Below are 17855 nucleotides of genomic sequence, written 5' to 3'. Positions count from 1 at the left end.
TTGTTGGTGCACTGTAATTTTTATTGAGTGCAATGTGCAACAAGTCACATATGCATATAAATTGAACTGAGAATTTAAAGAATACAAAAAGGAGAACAATTGAACATTTAAATCTCCTTAGATTAACAAATATAGAAATACAAACAATATTTTGGTTTGAAGTTAAGTTAAAACGAATATAAGACAAATATTATGAGATAATACCTTTGGATTTAAAACAGAGGTTCATATTAACAGTTAACATATGAACTAAAAGTACAACTATAACTAAATCTACTTAAAGCTAAACGGGAGTCACACTCTTCGCTGTCCAAGTCCAACGAGGGAGGCGCTGTATAAACGCATAGGCAGTACGGCATGCGCTGGTATAGTTCCCAATAGACATAAGTACTCTGAGACTTCGGACAGACAGACGGACGACCAGCAAATAATTAAATTCCGGGTTGTTATTTCATGAAAAGAAAGAAGAGGTATTAAAAAGGAAAAAGGAGTGAACAAAGGCGATTTATATTGATTTTTATTTACCTTGTCGTTGAGGTACAGGTGGTTAGGACTCCGAATTGAGCTCAACTCTGGGTTAGGTGACCATCCTTCAATGTGTTCTAGCGTTGTCGTTTCTGTTTTTTAGGCGACACTTTCCTTTGTTTGTCCTTAATCTGTAATGAGAAAAAAGAAAATGTATTAAATATCGCTAATTCGGAATATAATTATAACGCTAATACTCTAAAACATACAAATACTTACATTACATATTGGGAAAAGCCAGAATTTAACAGCCGCATTCAGCATTCATGTCCGTCTGGTCAACCTGAGAAGAAGAAGAAGAAGAGAGTTAATTGGCGTTCAGCGCAGATTAGTTTAAATATTTATGTGAATTGCCTAAATTATTATTAAACGTTGGTTTTAATTGCTTCAGAATTATAATTACGATTTAATTTTCAACTATGTTTGCCTACATTACATTAAAAAAAATCATTGAATCAGTTGTTTAATATGGATACATAGGAAATTCCAAAAAAAATTGTATTAAATTAGAATGAATAAAGATATTTATAACGTGGATTTAAAATGAATGGAAAATATGTGTTGTAATATGGAGCACTAAATAAAATAGGTAAGAAAGTGTAGATCTACACAGGTGGGGAAAGCATGGGGTATTCCATATTAAAAAAAAATGGAGAACAGGAATACCATGGTGGGGAGGGAATTTCTCCAGGCACAATAAACAACCAAACGTGCCCAAGTAACTAATCAAGTTCAGACCGAAAAGAATTTAATTCACTACCAGATGACTCGATGTTGTGTTCCTTTGTTTATCCTCCCGCTGGCCATAGATATTTTAGTTTTTTGTCCACTTTATCGAGGTCTAGTTTACTGACAAGAACTGCGATCCCCATAGACTGAGCTGTTGCCGGAGCAAACTGTCAGCCAGCCAACCCCGTCTGTAAATTAGTTCCCACTCCAGACGATAGAGGTCCGCAGGACAGGACAAAAATGGCGCCCGCAACATGGGGCCTGAGAAATCAGGTGTCCAATTTCATTTTTTTGGTGCCACTCCTTACGCTGTCCTACGTCTTTAGGTTCGGACACCTTAGTCCCGGCATTAGATTTGTCGTAAGTCGCGCTGTTGGGCAAGGTATCCGGCCGACAGGGGTAGGATGGGGTTGGGAAGGTGGCGATGTTGTTTCCGATTGGAAGAATCGTAAGTCACGGTTTGCTAGCTTGTTAGAACAGTAGATCGGTAGCGACGATTCTGAAAAGAGGAAAGAACAGAGTTAGTCTCAGGAGTTAATTTAAATAAACCAAATTAGCTTGCTTACCTGTCCGTCCGCCTAAGGTATTGTAAACGATGCATGCCCCGACTTGAGAGTCCTGGAAAGGTGCATATTCGAAATGTGCAATCCAGTGTCCTCGAGTTAATGTCCGTTAGGTAGCAAGCTGATCCCAGTTTTGTTCATTTTAAGTACAACGAGCCATCTGAAAATAGGAAATGTTTATGAATTGGAGATAAAGTAAATATTTTAACAAAGTATGGTTATGGTTTTGATTGGTTAATTTTTACCCACCTGTGAATGATCTACGTTTTCGAATCCCTATAGATAAAAAATTGTTTCGGCATTCCGCATAATTTACCTAAAAAAAAAAGAAAAGAAAGAGAATCAGTGAAGAAATTACTGAATTTATAGTTTAGATACTCTCTGGTTTGGCATAAATTTATATACATCCCTGAATAGAAGAAAAGAAAGAATTATAGTAAATAGTTTACAGAGGTAATGTGGCAAGGTATCAGGTAGGATTAAATGGTGAAGACAAGGTCTAAATCGTATGAAGCTGAGGATAAAGACCCAAACTGCTCTATAATGTCTACGGTTACGACGATAGCCACAGGTACCTGCCCCACTTCGACCGCGACAACAACAACAGCGATAACAGCAACGACAACCTGCGCGCTTACCACAATATATGAAGGTGGTGGTATAATGTCGGCCATATCGAGCCCAGCTCAATCAGTAGAGGGGTCAATTTCGTCGGGTGAAGAAAATACCCCTGGAACGCCAAATTTCAGCAGTATCACAGCTCAAAATATCCAACAGGAAAGGCGAAGAGACGGTTCACAAGGGCAACAAGAGCGAATGAGTTGGCAAGCTACTGATCCTCAGCTGCGAGAGGTTATAAGTTCAGCAATAGAAGTGGGCCAGATGGAGTTAATACGTCTGCTAAATGAGAAATTGTGCATGTTGGTGCCACGACTAGTACAAAAGAGCATGGCAGAAATGGGAACGGTTTTGAATGGCAGTGGCCGGAACCAGAACAGTCCAGCGAGCATGTCGACATCCGCGGTAAATCCTGGGTCCGGGCCGCAAGCTCATCTATCAGCACCTACCGCCCAGGGACAGAAGGAAACATCAGTTCATCCTCGCCCTGGAAATACACAGGATGAAGTGCCTCCAAGTCAACCAGCAAACCAGCCACATAACCAGCCTTACGGACAACCAGCAAGCCAGCCACATAACCAGCCCTACGGTCAACCAGCAAGCCAGCCACATAACCAGCCTTACGGCCAACCACCAAGCCAGCCACCAAACCAGCCTTACGGCCAACCACCAAGCCAGCCACAGAACCAGCATTACGGTCCACAAACAAACCGGCAATATAGTCTTCAGCCAAATCAGCCACCATATCTTCCTCAGCAACCAAATGGCAGTTGGCAGCATTGGGGAGAACAACCACCCCCAGGTAATACATTCGGTTTTACTAGGCCCATACAGTACCCTGTCTACAGTCCTAGACGCAGCGAGATGGACAAATGGAGACTGCGATTCGACGGTACGTCAAAGTCAATCACGGCTGAAGATTTCATGTTTCGTTTGGAGCGCTTAAAGGTAGACTATGGCTACAGCGATGAGGAGGTGGTAATCAAGTTCCCTCAGTTGTTAGAAGGGCCGGCGGAAGATTGGTTCTGGATGCAGCGTCGATTAGGTCGTTTAAATAGCCTCCAAGATATCAAACATGCCTTTCTGTCACAATTCCGAAAGTTTGAAAGTGACTTCGATGTGCAGCGTCGGATGATGGATCGTCGTCAAGGCTCCCAGGAACCATTTGAGGAGTTTTATAACGCCATGCTCCGCCTACACTGCCAGCAAAGAGTGCCGATGGAAGAAAGCATGCTAGTGGGGATGCTAAAGAATAATTTGAAACCATCAATGGCTTCGTTGGTGTTTCCTATGAAGATATATGGGCTGCAACATTTTCGGGAAGAGTGCCGGAAGGCAGAGCAACTATTGGCAAATCAAAGGCAGGCCTCGCAGGCATACAAACAGACATATAATCAGCGAGTTCACGCCCTAGAGTCCGAAGAACCAAACGAATTTGAAGTGGAGGCAATCTCCAGGCAAGCAAACTATATTTGCTGGAATTGCAAAGAGAAAGGCCATGGATTTGTTGAATGTCCATCCAGTATACGCAATCTCTTCTGCTATGGTTGTGGGTGGGAAAATGTGACCAAGCCCCGTTGCCCGCAGTGCCAGGGAAACCAGCAGTCCGGAACGATGAAAGGGGTGGCTCGTCCGGCTCAATCGCAACCCCAGAAGTGAGACATGATGAGCATGGGAGGGCGCAGCGCAGAATTCTTGAGAAAATGAGTAGCAATAGTGTAGTGAATGAGGAGAAACCCGAAGGTAGACATAAGGAAATTAAACCTTGGCATATACGCCTAAAAGAGTACGAGGCGGCCAGGAAAAGGATTTTCGATGAAGGAGACGAGGATAAATTGAATTGTAAGGGCCATGAAGGCAATGGAAATACAGTAGATATAAGTTATAGGGATAAGGTAGTTTGTAAGCGCCATGAAGGCAAACAAGATGCGTTAGATTTTGAATTGAATGAAGTACAAGGAGGAAGAACTTCGAACAGTAAGGCTACTAAGTCGATTTCTAACACTGATAGTAGACGAGATAGGATCTCGAAGGCCAGGAAGAGATTTCGAGCGAGAAAAAGGCTAAGAAATCAGATAGCAGAGGCGACACTTTATGAAGGAGAAGACACTCGCTTGTACGCCCGGATAAAAATAGGTAACACTGAGGTTGAAGGCCTTTTGGATAGCGGGGCTAATGTTACTTGTTTGGGAAAGGGTGCGGTTGAGTTGGCTGATAGGGAAGGAATACCCATCGTCCCTTATAGGTCACAGATTAAAACGGCAGATGGTACACCTCACCAGGTAGTTGGTAGAATTAGGAGTAAAGTCAAGTTGAAGAAAATCGAGAAAGAGGTCGAGTTTTTCCTAGTCCCAACTTTAGGTAGAGTTCTTTATCTTGGGGTTGATTTTATGCGTGCATTTGAGTTGTTAGCCGCGGTGGAATGCCTGTCGATGGAAGAGGGAACCGAAGCGGAGCCGATCGATCCTACCGCTCACATTTTGACCGAAGAAGATCAAAAGATATTGCGAAACGTCGTCGAGCAATTTCCGTCGTTTGCGGTGCTAGGCCTGGGTAAGACAGAACTGGAGACACACACCATCGACACCGCAGAGGCAGAACCTGTTAAGCAGAGGCACTATCCAGTCTCACCTGCAGTTCAAACTCTCATGTTTGCAGAGTTGGATAGGATGCTGGACATGAAGGTCATTGAGCCAAGCCAGAGTCCTTGGAACAGTCCTGTAACATTGGTACGCAGAGGTACCAAGAACAGGCTATGCCTGGACGCTAGGAAGCTCAATGCCCTTACTGTCAAGGATGCTTATCCTCTCCCGAACATCGAAGGGCTGCTCAGCAGGTTAGGAGACACACATTTTATTTCGAGTGTGGATCTAAAAGATGCATTCTGGCAGATCCCGCTCGAAGTAAAGAGTAGAGAGAAAACGGCTTTTACTGTCCCAGGAAGGCCCTTATACCATTTTACCGTCATGCCTTTTGGGTTGTGTAATGCGGCCCAAAGGTTATGTCGGTTGATGGATAAGGTCATTCCTGGACACATGCGTGAGAGGGTGTTCGTGTACCTAGACGACTTGCTCATCGTGGCCCCTGATTTTAAAACACATATCGACCTTTTGACGCAGGTGGCGCATCATCTAATGAAAGCTAACCTAACGATAAACGTAAGCAAGTCGAAATTTTGTTTCCGTGAGCTTCGCTATCTGGGCTATATAGTTGGTGGAGGTCAGTTAAAGGTGGATCCGCAGAAAGTGGCAGCCATAGTGGATTGCGCTTACCCGAAAAACGCGCGACAAGTTCGCAGGTTCACCGGGATGACCGGCTGGTACCGCCGTTTTATCGCCGATTATGCCACCTTGGCGGTACCGATTTTTGCAACCCTAAAAAAAGGACGGTCATTTGAGTTTGGGAAGGAAGCGCAGGAAGCGTTCAATAAGTTGAAAGAGGCTTTAACACAAAGTCCAGTGTTACAACACCCAGATTTCGATAGTCACTTCTATGTGCAATGCGATGCTTCCGATTTGGGAATTGGTGGTGTGTTGTTTCAGAAGGATGATGACGGAGGAGAGCATCCTGTGGCCTACATGTCTCAAAAACTAACACCTGCCCAGAAGAATTACTCAGTAACCGAACGAGAATGTCTGGCTGTCGTGATGGCAATTAAAAAATTCCGACCATATATTGAACTAATGCCGTTCACGGTCATCACAGACCATTCATCGCTTAAATGGCTGATGACAAATAAAGAGTTAAGTGGACGTTTAGCCAGGTGGAGTTTGCTGTTGCAAAGCCACACGTTTAAGATTGAACATCGGCGAGGGAGTCAGAACGTCGTTCCGGATGTCCTATCCCGATACAATTTAGAGGAGTTGCTAGGGCAAATGGAGAGTGCGGTAGATTTGCTGTCAGAAGAATTCAGGAGTGAAGAGTACATAGCCAAGGTGGAAACCATTAAGCAAAATAAAGAATCATTACCCGATCTTATGGTGAAAGATGGTTACATTTACAAAAAAAACCATTCCTATCACCGTTGATATTCCCCATGAGGATTTTGTATGGAAGCTTTGGGTGCCAGCAGGTTTGACGGAATCAGCGATTATTAAAGCCCATAACGCACCCACAGCCGCGCATGGAGGCTACCATAAAACCCTGAAGCGACTTAAGCAGCTCTATTATTGGCCGAATATGAATGCGCAGATAAGAGAATATGTAAGAAGATGTGAGACCTGCAAAGAGGCGAAAGCAAATTACAGAAATATGCAACAACCCATGGAGGCCAATGTGTCTTTCGAGCGACCGTTTCAGAAAGTGTATGTTGACTTTTTAGGTCCATATGTTCGGTCGAAGGCCAACAATTCCTACATTTTTATAGTGCTCGACCATTTCACGAAGTACGTTTTATTAAAGCCAATGTCTAAGGCGACATCTCGGAATGTCATTAAGTTTCTGATGGACGAAGTCTTTCATAAGTTTGGAGTGCCGGAAGTATTGATGTCCGATAATGGACAGCAGTTTGTTGGGAAGGATTTCACAAATTTCCTAGAGTCGTATGGCGTAAAGCAGTTCAAAACTGGGGTATATTCGCCACAAGCAAACCAATCGGAACGAGTAAATCAATCTATCTTGTCCGCGATTAGATCCTACCTGAAAGACGACCAACGGGATTGGGATCAGAATCTATCGTCGATAGAATGCGCTCTTCGATCATCGGTTCATTCATCGATAGGTATGACCCCCTATTTTGCTTTATTTGGGACAAATATGGTAACACATGGGAGTGTTTATCGACTGGCAAAACAACTAGAATGTATGAGCGATCCGGATTTTAGCGCTCTCCCGAAGTCTTCGAAGTTAGAACTGGTGCGAAATGAGGTAAAAAGGAATCTACAAAAAAGCTATCTAGATCGATCTCGGAAGTATAATATACGGACAAGGAAAGTTAGGTTTCTCCCGGGTCAGGAAGTGTACCACCGGAACCACCAAGCGAGTGATTTTAGCAAGAATATTAATGCAAAACTGTGTAAGAAATTTGTGAAATGTAGGATTGTGCGTGCGGTTGGGAACGTTCTGTATGAGATAGAGGATTTAAAAGGAAAAAGCCTAGGAGTCTATCATGTACGTGACCTTAAACCTTAGTGGCTAGCTTTGCATGAACAATTAGAGTCGGATTGAGTTGTGGTGTAATTGCACACACGGAGAGGATCTGCGGGTTTGCAGACCAGATCAATTATTTCTGTTTGATTGAGTTAAGATCATATTATTTCAAATGTTCGAATCAAGCATTCAATGTGTGGTGTGTGAAATATTATGGTTTTCTTTGCTTGTTATTCAAAAATTGCCCTAAAATTTCATGTTTACGGTTATGGCAGAATGATGGATTGAGAATAATCGATTAAAAACTTTTCCTCAAGCTATAAGTGGCCAATCCGCTTGTGCCAGCAGCAGACGACAGAATTGGGAAGTCAGAGTACGAAGAAGGTATCCCGGGTTTGCCGACTCTAGGGAGAGATGTTATATATTTAGTATAAAATTTTGCGCTTCAGGAGCAGTCACGTTGTGACATGTCTTTGACCTTTAGTGCAGAACCCCTTTTACCATCATAGGATGGTGCCGTTTGTAACTATTGACACGGGCGGAGGAACTGTTTTACACGTGGTCGCAGATCCGTCCTTCACTCGTCTTATGAAACTAGAGTCTGGAAACCGGGAGAACAAGTTCAAATACACCTAAATGCATCTGAAATACAACGTATCCGACATTCTGGCGAAAGCCGCGAGGCAGATAGACGGTACATTCACGGAGGAGAAAAGAAGTAAATCCATTTTCAAATAAAATCGTTCGGTGGTTAAATTGTAGGCTTCAAGGCAACTTATCTTTTTTAGTTCTGAGTAATTCTCAATTTTAGTTACAGCGCTGAAATCGGCATTGGTGGTATTTCTGATATAAAAGTTTTCATGGAAATTATGATCCCTGTAGTTGGTGCTATTTTACTGCCGACAACCGGATAACTGTCGGTTTGTTTATCAATCAGCATAATCGGTTTTAGAATTTAAGTTTTTGATTGTCAAAGTACTCAACAGGAATATGGAGAAATATTAAGAAAAATTCTTACCTTATCAAGAGTCATAGAAACACCAGTGGTTTATTTAAAATGAAGGCAGAGCTGGTCTTGAGGCAACGCTCCTCTATTGTGCCTTTCCAACGCAATACTGGAGCAAAGATTTACTTGATTGATAAAATCAATGTGCTCCACGTCTTCAAAACCTCGTCATTCTTGTCGAAACTCACTTTATTTTGGTTTAAATATAGTGTTTTGGATTCATAACGTTTTTACAACTTGATTTTCTTTTGAATATTGTCGGATTTTATTTGCCTTAAATATTTAAATTCAGATAAAAACACTTTTTCATTCACAAAATTTGGGTTTTGATTGATGGCGGTCGCAAAATAACTGCATTGTTGCTTTCACTGGGAAGACAGGCGCACGAATTCTAACAGGCCAAATCTTCATTCTAAAATTGACATTTTTAATGAGCATTTTTATATTTTGGCCAACTCAGAATAGCCATCATTTCACTGAGAGGTAGTAGCAAGAATTTGCTATTTTTACACCTTTTTCATTCATATATTTTTATTCTTAACTTTTTGAATGAACGGCATACACTAATCGAGAACTTGTTGTTTTTCCTAGTGGAAGCTCTTTTTTATTTTTGGGCAATGCAAAACGTGTTGATTTACTATTTAGGGTGATATCACGTTTAATTTTTCACAATTCATATAATAATATCGTAACACACACTATATTTGCGTACTATGCTTTTTTTCATTTTCTAGTAAAGCCACAATTTAACACTCTATCTTGTATACAATTTTCAATTTTTATTTATTTTTGCTTCATTTTGCTACTTATTCTTCAGATTTAACATTAATTAATCTATATTTCGCGCTCTCACTCTTTATTTTGTTTTGATTTCACATTTCTATTCCGTTTAAATTATTTTCGTTTTCTTTTTTTGTTTTTTTTTTTCGTATTTTCTTTTGCGGAGCAATTATTTTTCTTCACTTTGGTTTCATTGTGGTGTGATTTTCAAACTTCACTTTATTTCCGCCAAAATCACGTTGTTTCTATTTAGTGAATGAGTGCATTTTATGAGTGTAAATGCATCTTTCGTATAACCACTTGTAACACGCACACACACCCACACACTAGTCGACAATTTCTTTTAGGTTATATTAATAATTTTTCTATTAATATATTTCCTGCTTTTAGTAATATTTGTTAAATATTTAATTATTTTTTGTTTCTTTCTTGTTGAATATTTCCAAATATTATTTTGGCAAGTATTTGTTTCACTATCAACCATGTACTCACACACAACCGCACTGTATGCTTTCCATTGACATTTTTTCATTCACATCTTTCTTAGGTTTTTTTTTCTCTCATACAACTTTTCACACACAAAATGATTAATTTGTTAAAAAACCGAAATGCCACTTATCTCTTTATTAACAATATCTAATTTTCACTTTAAACTCTTCACTTATTTCACTCTACTTACCCGATCTTTTTAATTTTCTGCAACACCGAAGAAGTCCGTCCACAACGCGCCAATTTTTCTTTTGCAAAGAAGCCACTACCCATGGTATGCCACTACCCATTCATAAACGTTCCATTCATTGGCATATTTTGTAGTCCGCCTAATGGGAAAAGCGTAACGTATGACGTATGCATTATGCCATGTTTACCCGAGAGGTAACTAATATAGATAACGCTAGGTTTACACTAGGGTAAAGATTGCATGATGTTCCAACAGAATATTTTCCTCGGAAACTTGAAAAATTAGCTTTAGGGATGCCAAATTAGAATTCGTAGGGATGCCGAACACGGATTTTCTTATTTAGTACCAAATTAAATATATATAGTTACATTAATTTTTCATTCTCAAATGTCGCACCTTTTTCCCTCCTATCCTTTGATAATGATATCGGCAGGATAGTGGGGTTTGTGGTGTGCGCCTTGTAGGGTTAATTTTTAAAAAAATAAGAAGAAGAATAATTGATATCATACACCAAGAACAGCTGTTTGTATAACAGTTGTAAAATGTCATAGAGGGGAAATAAAGGAAAGATAACAATATGGCAGGAGAAATGATTTGTCAAAAAAAAGGTAGGATGATGGTCCTTTTTTACAACATCCACGAAGAAGACTGGACGTGTGACCTCCCAAAATCCCCAAAGAACAAATTTGAAGTTGTTGGTGCACTGTAATTTTTATTGAGTGCAATGTGCAACAAGTCACATATGCATATAAATTGAACTGAGAATTTAAAGAATACAAAAAGGAGAACAATTGAACATTTAAATCTCCTTAGATTAACAAATATAGAAATACAAACAATATTTTGGTTTGAAGTTAAGTTAAAACGAATATAAGACAAATATTATGAGATAATACCTTTGGATTTAAAACAGAGGTTCATATTAACAGTTAACATATGAACTAAAAGTACAACTATAACTAAATCTACTTAAAGCTAAACGGGAGTCACACTCTTCGCTGTCCAAGTCCAACGAGGGAGGCGCTGTATAAACGCATAGGCAGTACGGCATGCGCTGGTATAGTTCCCAATAGACATAAGTACTCTGAGACTTCGGACAGACAGACGGACGACCAGCAAATAATTAAATTCCGGGTTGTTATTTCATGAAAAGAAAGAAGAGGTATTAAAAAGGAAAAAGGAGTGAACAAAGGCGATTTATATTGATTTTTATTTACCTTGTCGTTGAGGTACAGGTGGTTAGGACTCCGAATTGAGCTCAACTCTGGGTTAGGTGACCATCCTTCAATGTGTTCTAGCGTTGTCGTTTCTGTTTTTTAGGCGACACTTTCCTTTGTTTGTCCTTAATCTGTAATGAGAAAAAAGAAAATGTATTAAATATCGCTAATTCGGAATATAATTATAACGCTAATACTCTAAAACATACAAATACTTACATTACATATTGGGAAAAGCCAGAATTTAACAGCCGCATTCAGCATTCATGTCCGTCTGGTCAACCTGAGAAGAAGAAGAAGAAGAGAGTTAATTGGCGTTCAGCGCAGATTAGTTTAAATATTTATGTGAATTGCCTAAATTATTATTAAACGTTGGTTTTAATTGCTTCAGAATTATAATTACGATTTAATTTTCAACTATGTTTGCCTACATTACATTAAAAAAAATCATTGAATCAGTTGTTTAATATGGATACATAGGAAATTCCAAAAAAAAATTGTATTAAATTAGAATGAATAAAGATATTTATAACGTGGATTTAAAATGAATGGAAAATATGTGTTGTAATATGGAGCACTAAATAAAATAGGTAAGAAGTGTAGATCTACACAGGTGGGGAAAGCATGGGGTATTCCATATTAAAAAAAAAATGGAGAACAGGAATACCATGGTGGGGAGGGAATTTCTCCAGGCACAATAAACAACCAAACGTGCCCAAGTAACTAATCAAGTTCAGACCGAAAAGAATTTAATTCACTACCAGATGACTCGATGTTGTGTTCCTTTGTTTATCCTCCCGCTGGCCATAGATATTTTAGTTTTTTGTCCACTTTATCGAGGTCTAGTTTACTGACAAGAACTGCGATCCCCATAGACTGAGCTGTTGCCGGAGCAAACTGTCAGCCAGCCAACCCCGTCTGTAAATTAGTTCCCACTCCAGACGATAGAGGTCCGCAGGACAGGACAGTCTGTTGCAATACCCACCGAAATTGTTTGAGATATCGTATTTGACGTTAGTAATGGATGCTATAGCCTGTGACAGAAAATTGTCTATGCTGGTCCAGGTCTTCGCACAGCTCCGATATAATTGTACCTCCCTATGTACGATATTTTGATGATTTTAGCTACATTATTCACCGTTTATTTCAAGTTTCGAGTTTGAATATGGTAATGGCTTATGACGAATAATGCCAATGTAGGTCCTCGTCGTATAGACCCCAATATAACGGCAATATTCGGTATTTTTAAATTTAACAGGACTTTTTAAGGATTTTATTTTTTTTTAAATTTCCAAATTCGTTCCAAATGGTGGAGGGTATTCAAAGTTTGGCCCGGTCGAACTTACTGCTTTTTAACTTTTTATACCCTCCACTATACTATGGAGGGTATATTAACTTTGTCATTCCGTTTGTAACTCCTCGAAATACTCATGTAAGACCCAACAAAGTATATATATTCTTGATTAGCGTAAAATTCTAAGTCGATTTAGCGATGTCCGTCAGTCTGTCCGTCTGTTGTAATCACGCTATCTTTCGAGACAGAAAATTGTCTGTGCAGGTCCACGTCTTCGTATAGCCCCCATATAACGGTACCTCCCTATATTCGGTATTTTGGTGATTTTAGCGTCATTATTCACCGGAATTTTTTCAAATTACGCATTTAGAGTTCGTAATGGAAACTACAGTCTGTGACAGAAAATTGTCTATGCAGGTTCATTCCAAATGGACGGTATTCAAAGTTTGGCCCGGCAGAACTTACTGCTATTTAACTTGTTCATACTAATTTCGGCAAAAGGTGGTTATTTAAGAAGAAAGTATCAATGCAAAAAATGATCACGTTTTGGTATAACCATCATATCATTAAAGCTATTATCGGGGTTTTGTCCATTTGGCCATTAACTTTTGGCCCTTATTTGTTATTTTTTTTTAAGGGGGTAGAAAACCTCTTCTCAAAAAATATTCAATTTTGGAGTAGAACACATCCTTGGTCTTGACCACATTCATCAATTGATTTGGTTAAAAAATTTTAATTGGGCCACTCTGGGGTAGAGAACCATCTTACAGATAATTGTCCACATAGGCATTTATTTAGGTATAGTCCCCACATTAGTGTACCCCAAGTCCACTTTCCCAACCAATGAGTGTTCAGAAAAGAAAATTTTATATTATATTGAATTGGTTGAGTACGTAGATTCGGGATGTACGTCTAAACTCCGAAATGTCAAACTGGGACTCATTCAGTCGGCATTAGAAAATAACACGGGACCGAACATTTGATTAATTGTCATTGATTTATACTATGGTGAAAAATGTGAACTATATGGGGCCTCCAATGCACAATTTAATTAAAAGTAATTATCTTTGACTATTCTGAAATCGTTCTGCCCTCAATTACGAATTTTTTCATCAATATTTATTTCTAATTAGAAATTACTATGGAGTCATAACTTATTTAAATATTGTGACTTATAGTCAGATCTGTGATTTATTGTGCTTCAAAAAATATGCATTAAAGACTAAAAGTACGGGCCGGTAACGCGGACCGAGAGAGCTAGTAATAATAATAATTTACACATTATTTTATATATTATTAATTGTTTTTCTTTCTTTCTTAACTAGCATCTTTATTACACAAATTTATAAATTATATAAATATATATTTTGTTGAGGCCTAACATTAGGTACGGTTTCTAAAAGTTTGAACTCAGAAGTACTCAAAGGCATACCTATATTTAAAGGACATGGTGCAGATAATCAAGTTGGCAACAAGTGTTTCTACAAAAATGTGGAATAGCATCCACAAATAAAATGGTTTAAAGATAGTAACACAAATTTCACCTGAAATATCAAATACGTTTATCCATGTTTAGCATAATAGGCTTGGATTTAATAAATATGACCATAAATAAAAATTCTTTTGCGTTGCAAAATCCTATTATTTTTGTTTTTAGGAAAACAGGGAAAACAATAGCTTCGGAAAGATAGACCAATCCTTACCAGTCCCCTTTTTTTTTGCTTGGGAACATTCTCCATCTGACAAAAGCTCAGTAGAATACTGAACGAATACTTTGTTCCACAACCTGAAACAATCTCCTAGTCTTGCATTTTTTCGATATTATAGATGAAAAATCAGTTATCGTAGCTAAATTTTTATTTTCTGCAGGATATGGAACAGAGCAAAAGAAAACTTTGGCATATCATCTAAATTTTACAACCGTACTTATAAGATTTTCTATTCCACAGTTTCTTTGTCCACTGTACCTTGGGAGAAGGTCAAAACGAAGAGGGAGTTTAGAATTCTGTACTAAAAAGTATTTGGCATACTTTGGGATGAGATAGGAAAGCATGCACTTCAAATAAAAAAATAAGCAATAGGATGTTGATTTTTTCAGAAAATTGGGTAGTAAATTGTATGGTACAGTTACTACAAGGTAGACCTCAACTACGACCCATTTTATTTTTTTATTCATATGGCTTTTCACATACCAAAATGTCTTGACAATATTATTATAGAGTTCCCAACATACAAGAGCAACATCTAGAAGATTTTGGCCATAATATTTATCCCAAATACTACTTCCTTGGGTCAACTGTTTGGCATGCTTAAATTTGTGTTAGTACAATTTTAGTTCAAATTATTAATGAATTTCAGAGAACTCACTCATATAAAAAATAATATTGAAAATAATAACAAGTAAAAACGTCAAGTGCTTCCGGGCCACAATTCAATACCCATTAGCTAAAAATTATATAAAATCGAATATCGGGATGTATCGTTATACGAGGGTTATACTATTTAGTGGACCTGAATCGAACACTTTTTGCAAATAGAGACCACACATACCAAGAACCACAAATTTAAACCTTCAACTGTTTTAGTTGAGAATTTTGGCAGAAACGTTTAAAATCCTGAAAATCTATAGGTATTGTTATATGAACTTCACTGAAGTTATTAATGATTTATTTCTCATTTGGTTCTAGTGTATAAAACATTTTTATTAAATATACACTCAATTTGGTAGTAAATTAAATAGTAACGTAACGATAAAATCCAGCAATGAAGATAGCGTTAAAGGGAAAAAATTGACCGTAACTTGGGTAGATGAACGCCAGTATATTGTATATTGTTATTTAGTATCAAATATATTTATGTATACAAATACTATGGTAGAAACAATTTTTGGTATTTATTTTAATTATGTGATACACTTTTATTTATTAACTACGATATTTCTTGTTTAAGAATTCCAGATTCTTCTAATAACTGCTGAAATCCATTGGGAATACGTCCTTCGCCCAGTTCATGGCTCCATTGTTTGTACTGAAAATTAGAATATGTTACAGGTACGTCAGAACTGACCCGAACATCAAATCCATAAAATTGTTGTGTACTGACTTACTCGCTCCAATTCCGCTCTCAGGGCTAGTACAGCTTTTTCCCGATCAGCTACCAACTCTTCCAAGTACTGATATCTTAACTTTTTACGAGCACGGCACTCTCGGGCGCTTTGCCTACTACGTTCTGAAAGAATAGACATTTAATAAGTCTCGAGGATCTAGATATGCAAGTATTAATATACCAAGTTTAGCTTTGATGTCGACTTTTTCATTCGAAGCCTTACGTCCTGGTTTGCGTCCACGCTTTCCTCCTTCCTTGCGTTCCTGCAAATTTACAAAAACATGTATTATTAAACCACCCCTATATCCAGGATGTTATTTTTTTAACCCCCTTATACTTCCAAAACGAATTTACTGCGTAGTTTACAAATTTGTACTAAATAAATTGAATAGACATGTATTTAGGGAAAAAAAATAGTTTATAAAATTATGTTGATTCTACTCATACAAATCATTTCGTTTTCAACATTTCCACAAAACGAAGCATTGAAGAATTCCCAAATTTAAATTCAACATACCGACAAGTTTGGCTCTTCTGAAATAATCATTTGCATATCTTCGCAATCCATTTTAAGATAAAAATCTCTTTATGTATTAAATATTCACTTATAAACAATGTCCAAAGAAAATGCGTCTTATCATAACAAAACAACAAAACACAATAACAATGAGCATTTGGTGCTTACTATTGTGGAGAAAGACATATGTCAAAAATGTCGAAATGTGGGGTTCACACAAATGGATATGATTGGTATGTTCACACGACGCTTAAGCACATCATTCGCTTCATGGTAGAAGAATACAGGTGGATGCCTCAACGCTTGGGAACATTGATATGTCAAAAAAAAAATATTTTATTTTTTCAAAAATAAATAGATTTTTTAAGTTTTCTTTTACGACGTCATTCGGAGGTTATTATAATAAGCGTTTTTCGACAATTTTTACAAATTTAAATAAATTTTCATTCAACATATTCAATTACAAAATTGGTTTGACAGTTCATTGTACCATTATTCGCTCCCTGAATTGTGTACATGAATTAAGGTGTGAGTTCATAGCTTGGAATCATGGATCGGCATATTAATGTCAAAGTATATAATATTCACATGTATGAAAAACTCAAAACAATAAGAAGAACTAAAAGCACGCATACACAAATTTTCATCTGAAAAATATATTATTTCGAATGAGTTTAAAGCTATGAGAAAGAATAAAAAATTACGTGGCCAATAAGTTCATCTACAAGTCTTAAACGACCGATTTGGGATGCTGCTCGTTAGAAATTTACAGTGCCTAAATACTCTAATACCACCAAGAACAGTCACGCCAGTCAAATCTGGCGAATAGCTTTAATGCGCGTCTGCAATGTACGCGTCTTTCAATCATTGATTTTGATAAAATTTTGTTTTTATATTTTAAAACAATACATAAACAAAATTGGCAGAAGTACGGCACACTTAAACAAATTATAATCAGCTGGTAGCTCTACCTTACCTTTTTATTGTACCGTGGTTGTCACTATGGCCCAATTATAAGGTCGACCAGAAGGCGAATTCCAAAAAATACAACTCTGCAACCTACGTTTATTGTCAAAATTTGTTATTGAGGCGAATACTCAACAATTCGCCTGGCGAATTACTGTTTTGACAGAAAAATAATTTTTATTTTTTGCGAAATATAAACAAAAAAAAAACAGCTAGGTTAAAAGTTTGGATAGGAATTGAATGATGTCGTTTTTAAAACATTGAAATGGAATAAAAGGGTGATGGGAAGGCTTGCGCATTGCCTCATATCATCTAGCATTAATCCACATATCTCTTTTGGACATTATTGCCCTTATATTGCAACGGTTTCGGTTTTTGAATCGAATTATTCTCAAAACTCACAAGTGGAAGATCATTTCTAATGCGGGATCCTGAATACAAAATATCGTTACCGCCAAATTCAAATTCATCGAAAGGGTAAAGCCATGGGCATAACCCTCAATCTACGCCCTGATTTCTCCACATTTGAATCATTGAAGTGGTGGTGGCTACTTTCGATGTGGCTGGGAATTTGTCCACAGCTTTTCTTTGGTGAAAGTAGAAAAAGTTTAAGGCCTTTATTATGATCAAATTCACAAAACACAATTCCTTAATTTCATATTGAATTTTCAAAATGTATATTTTTGAAATATCTGACAAATATTTTTTTGACATGTTTGTAATTGCAAAGCGAGTCCAATTATGTTGACAGCAAATGTAGGTATCAGC

At 37.8% G+C, this 17855-nt stretch overlaps 1 protein-coding gene and 1 long non-coding RNA gene across 7 annotated transcripts; both read right to left on the bottom strand.

Moving 5' to 3' along the window:
* Positions 1-12166, bottom strand: LOC131801937 (uncharacterized). 6 transcript variants are annotated; one of them, XR_009341961.1, is made up of 9 exons: positions 11873-12166; positions 11425-11488; positions 9989-11336; positions 8542-8941; positions 2067-2133; positions 1821-1977; positions 1286-1753; positions 745-808; positions 1-656 (listed from the first exon to the last, which is right to left on the bottom strand). It is a non-coding gene; the product is annotated as an uncharacterized LOC131801937 (long non-coding RNA). The 6 variants fall into 6 exon arrangements; XR_009341962.1 differs by having other exon boundaries at positions 1192-1753; positions 11967-12166; XR_009341959.1 differs by having other exon boundaries at positions 11967-12166.
* Positions 12167-15368: 3202 nt separating this feature from the next.
* Positions 15369-16286, bottom strand: LOC131801935 (REPTOR-binding partner-like). Its single transcript, XM_059121061.1, has 4 exons — positions 16122-16286; positions 15786-15867; positions 15606-15727; positions 15369-15526 (listed from the first exon to the last, which is right to left on the bottom strand). The coding sequence occupies exons 1-4, from the start codon at positions 16170-16172 to the stop codon at positions 15428-15430; spliced, it is 354 nt and encodes a 117-aa protein (XP_058977044.1). The 5' UTR covers positions 16173-16286; the 3' UTR covers positions 15369-15427.
* Positions 16287-17855: the final 1569 nt, after the last annotated feature.

This window comes from Musca domestica, unplaced genomic scaffold (genome assembly GCF_030504385.1).
Source record: "Musca domestica strain aabys unplaced genomic scaffold, Musca_domestica.polishedcontigs.V.1.1 186, whole genome shotgun sequence".
In the NCBI taxonomy this organism is placed as follows: domain Eukaryota; kingdom Metazoa; phylum Arthropoda; class Insecta; order Diptera; family Muscidae; genus Musca; species Musca domestica.
The sequence above is the reverse complement of the archived record's forward strand: the minus strand, read 5'-3'. Positions and strand labels throughout refer to the sequence as shown.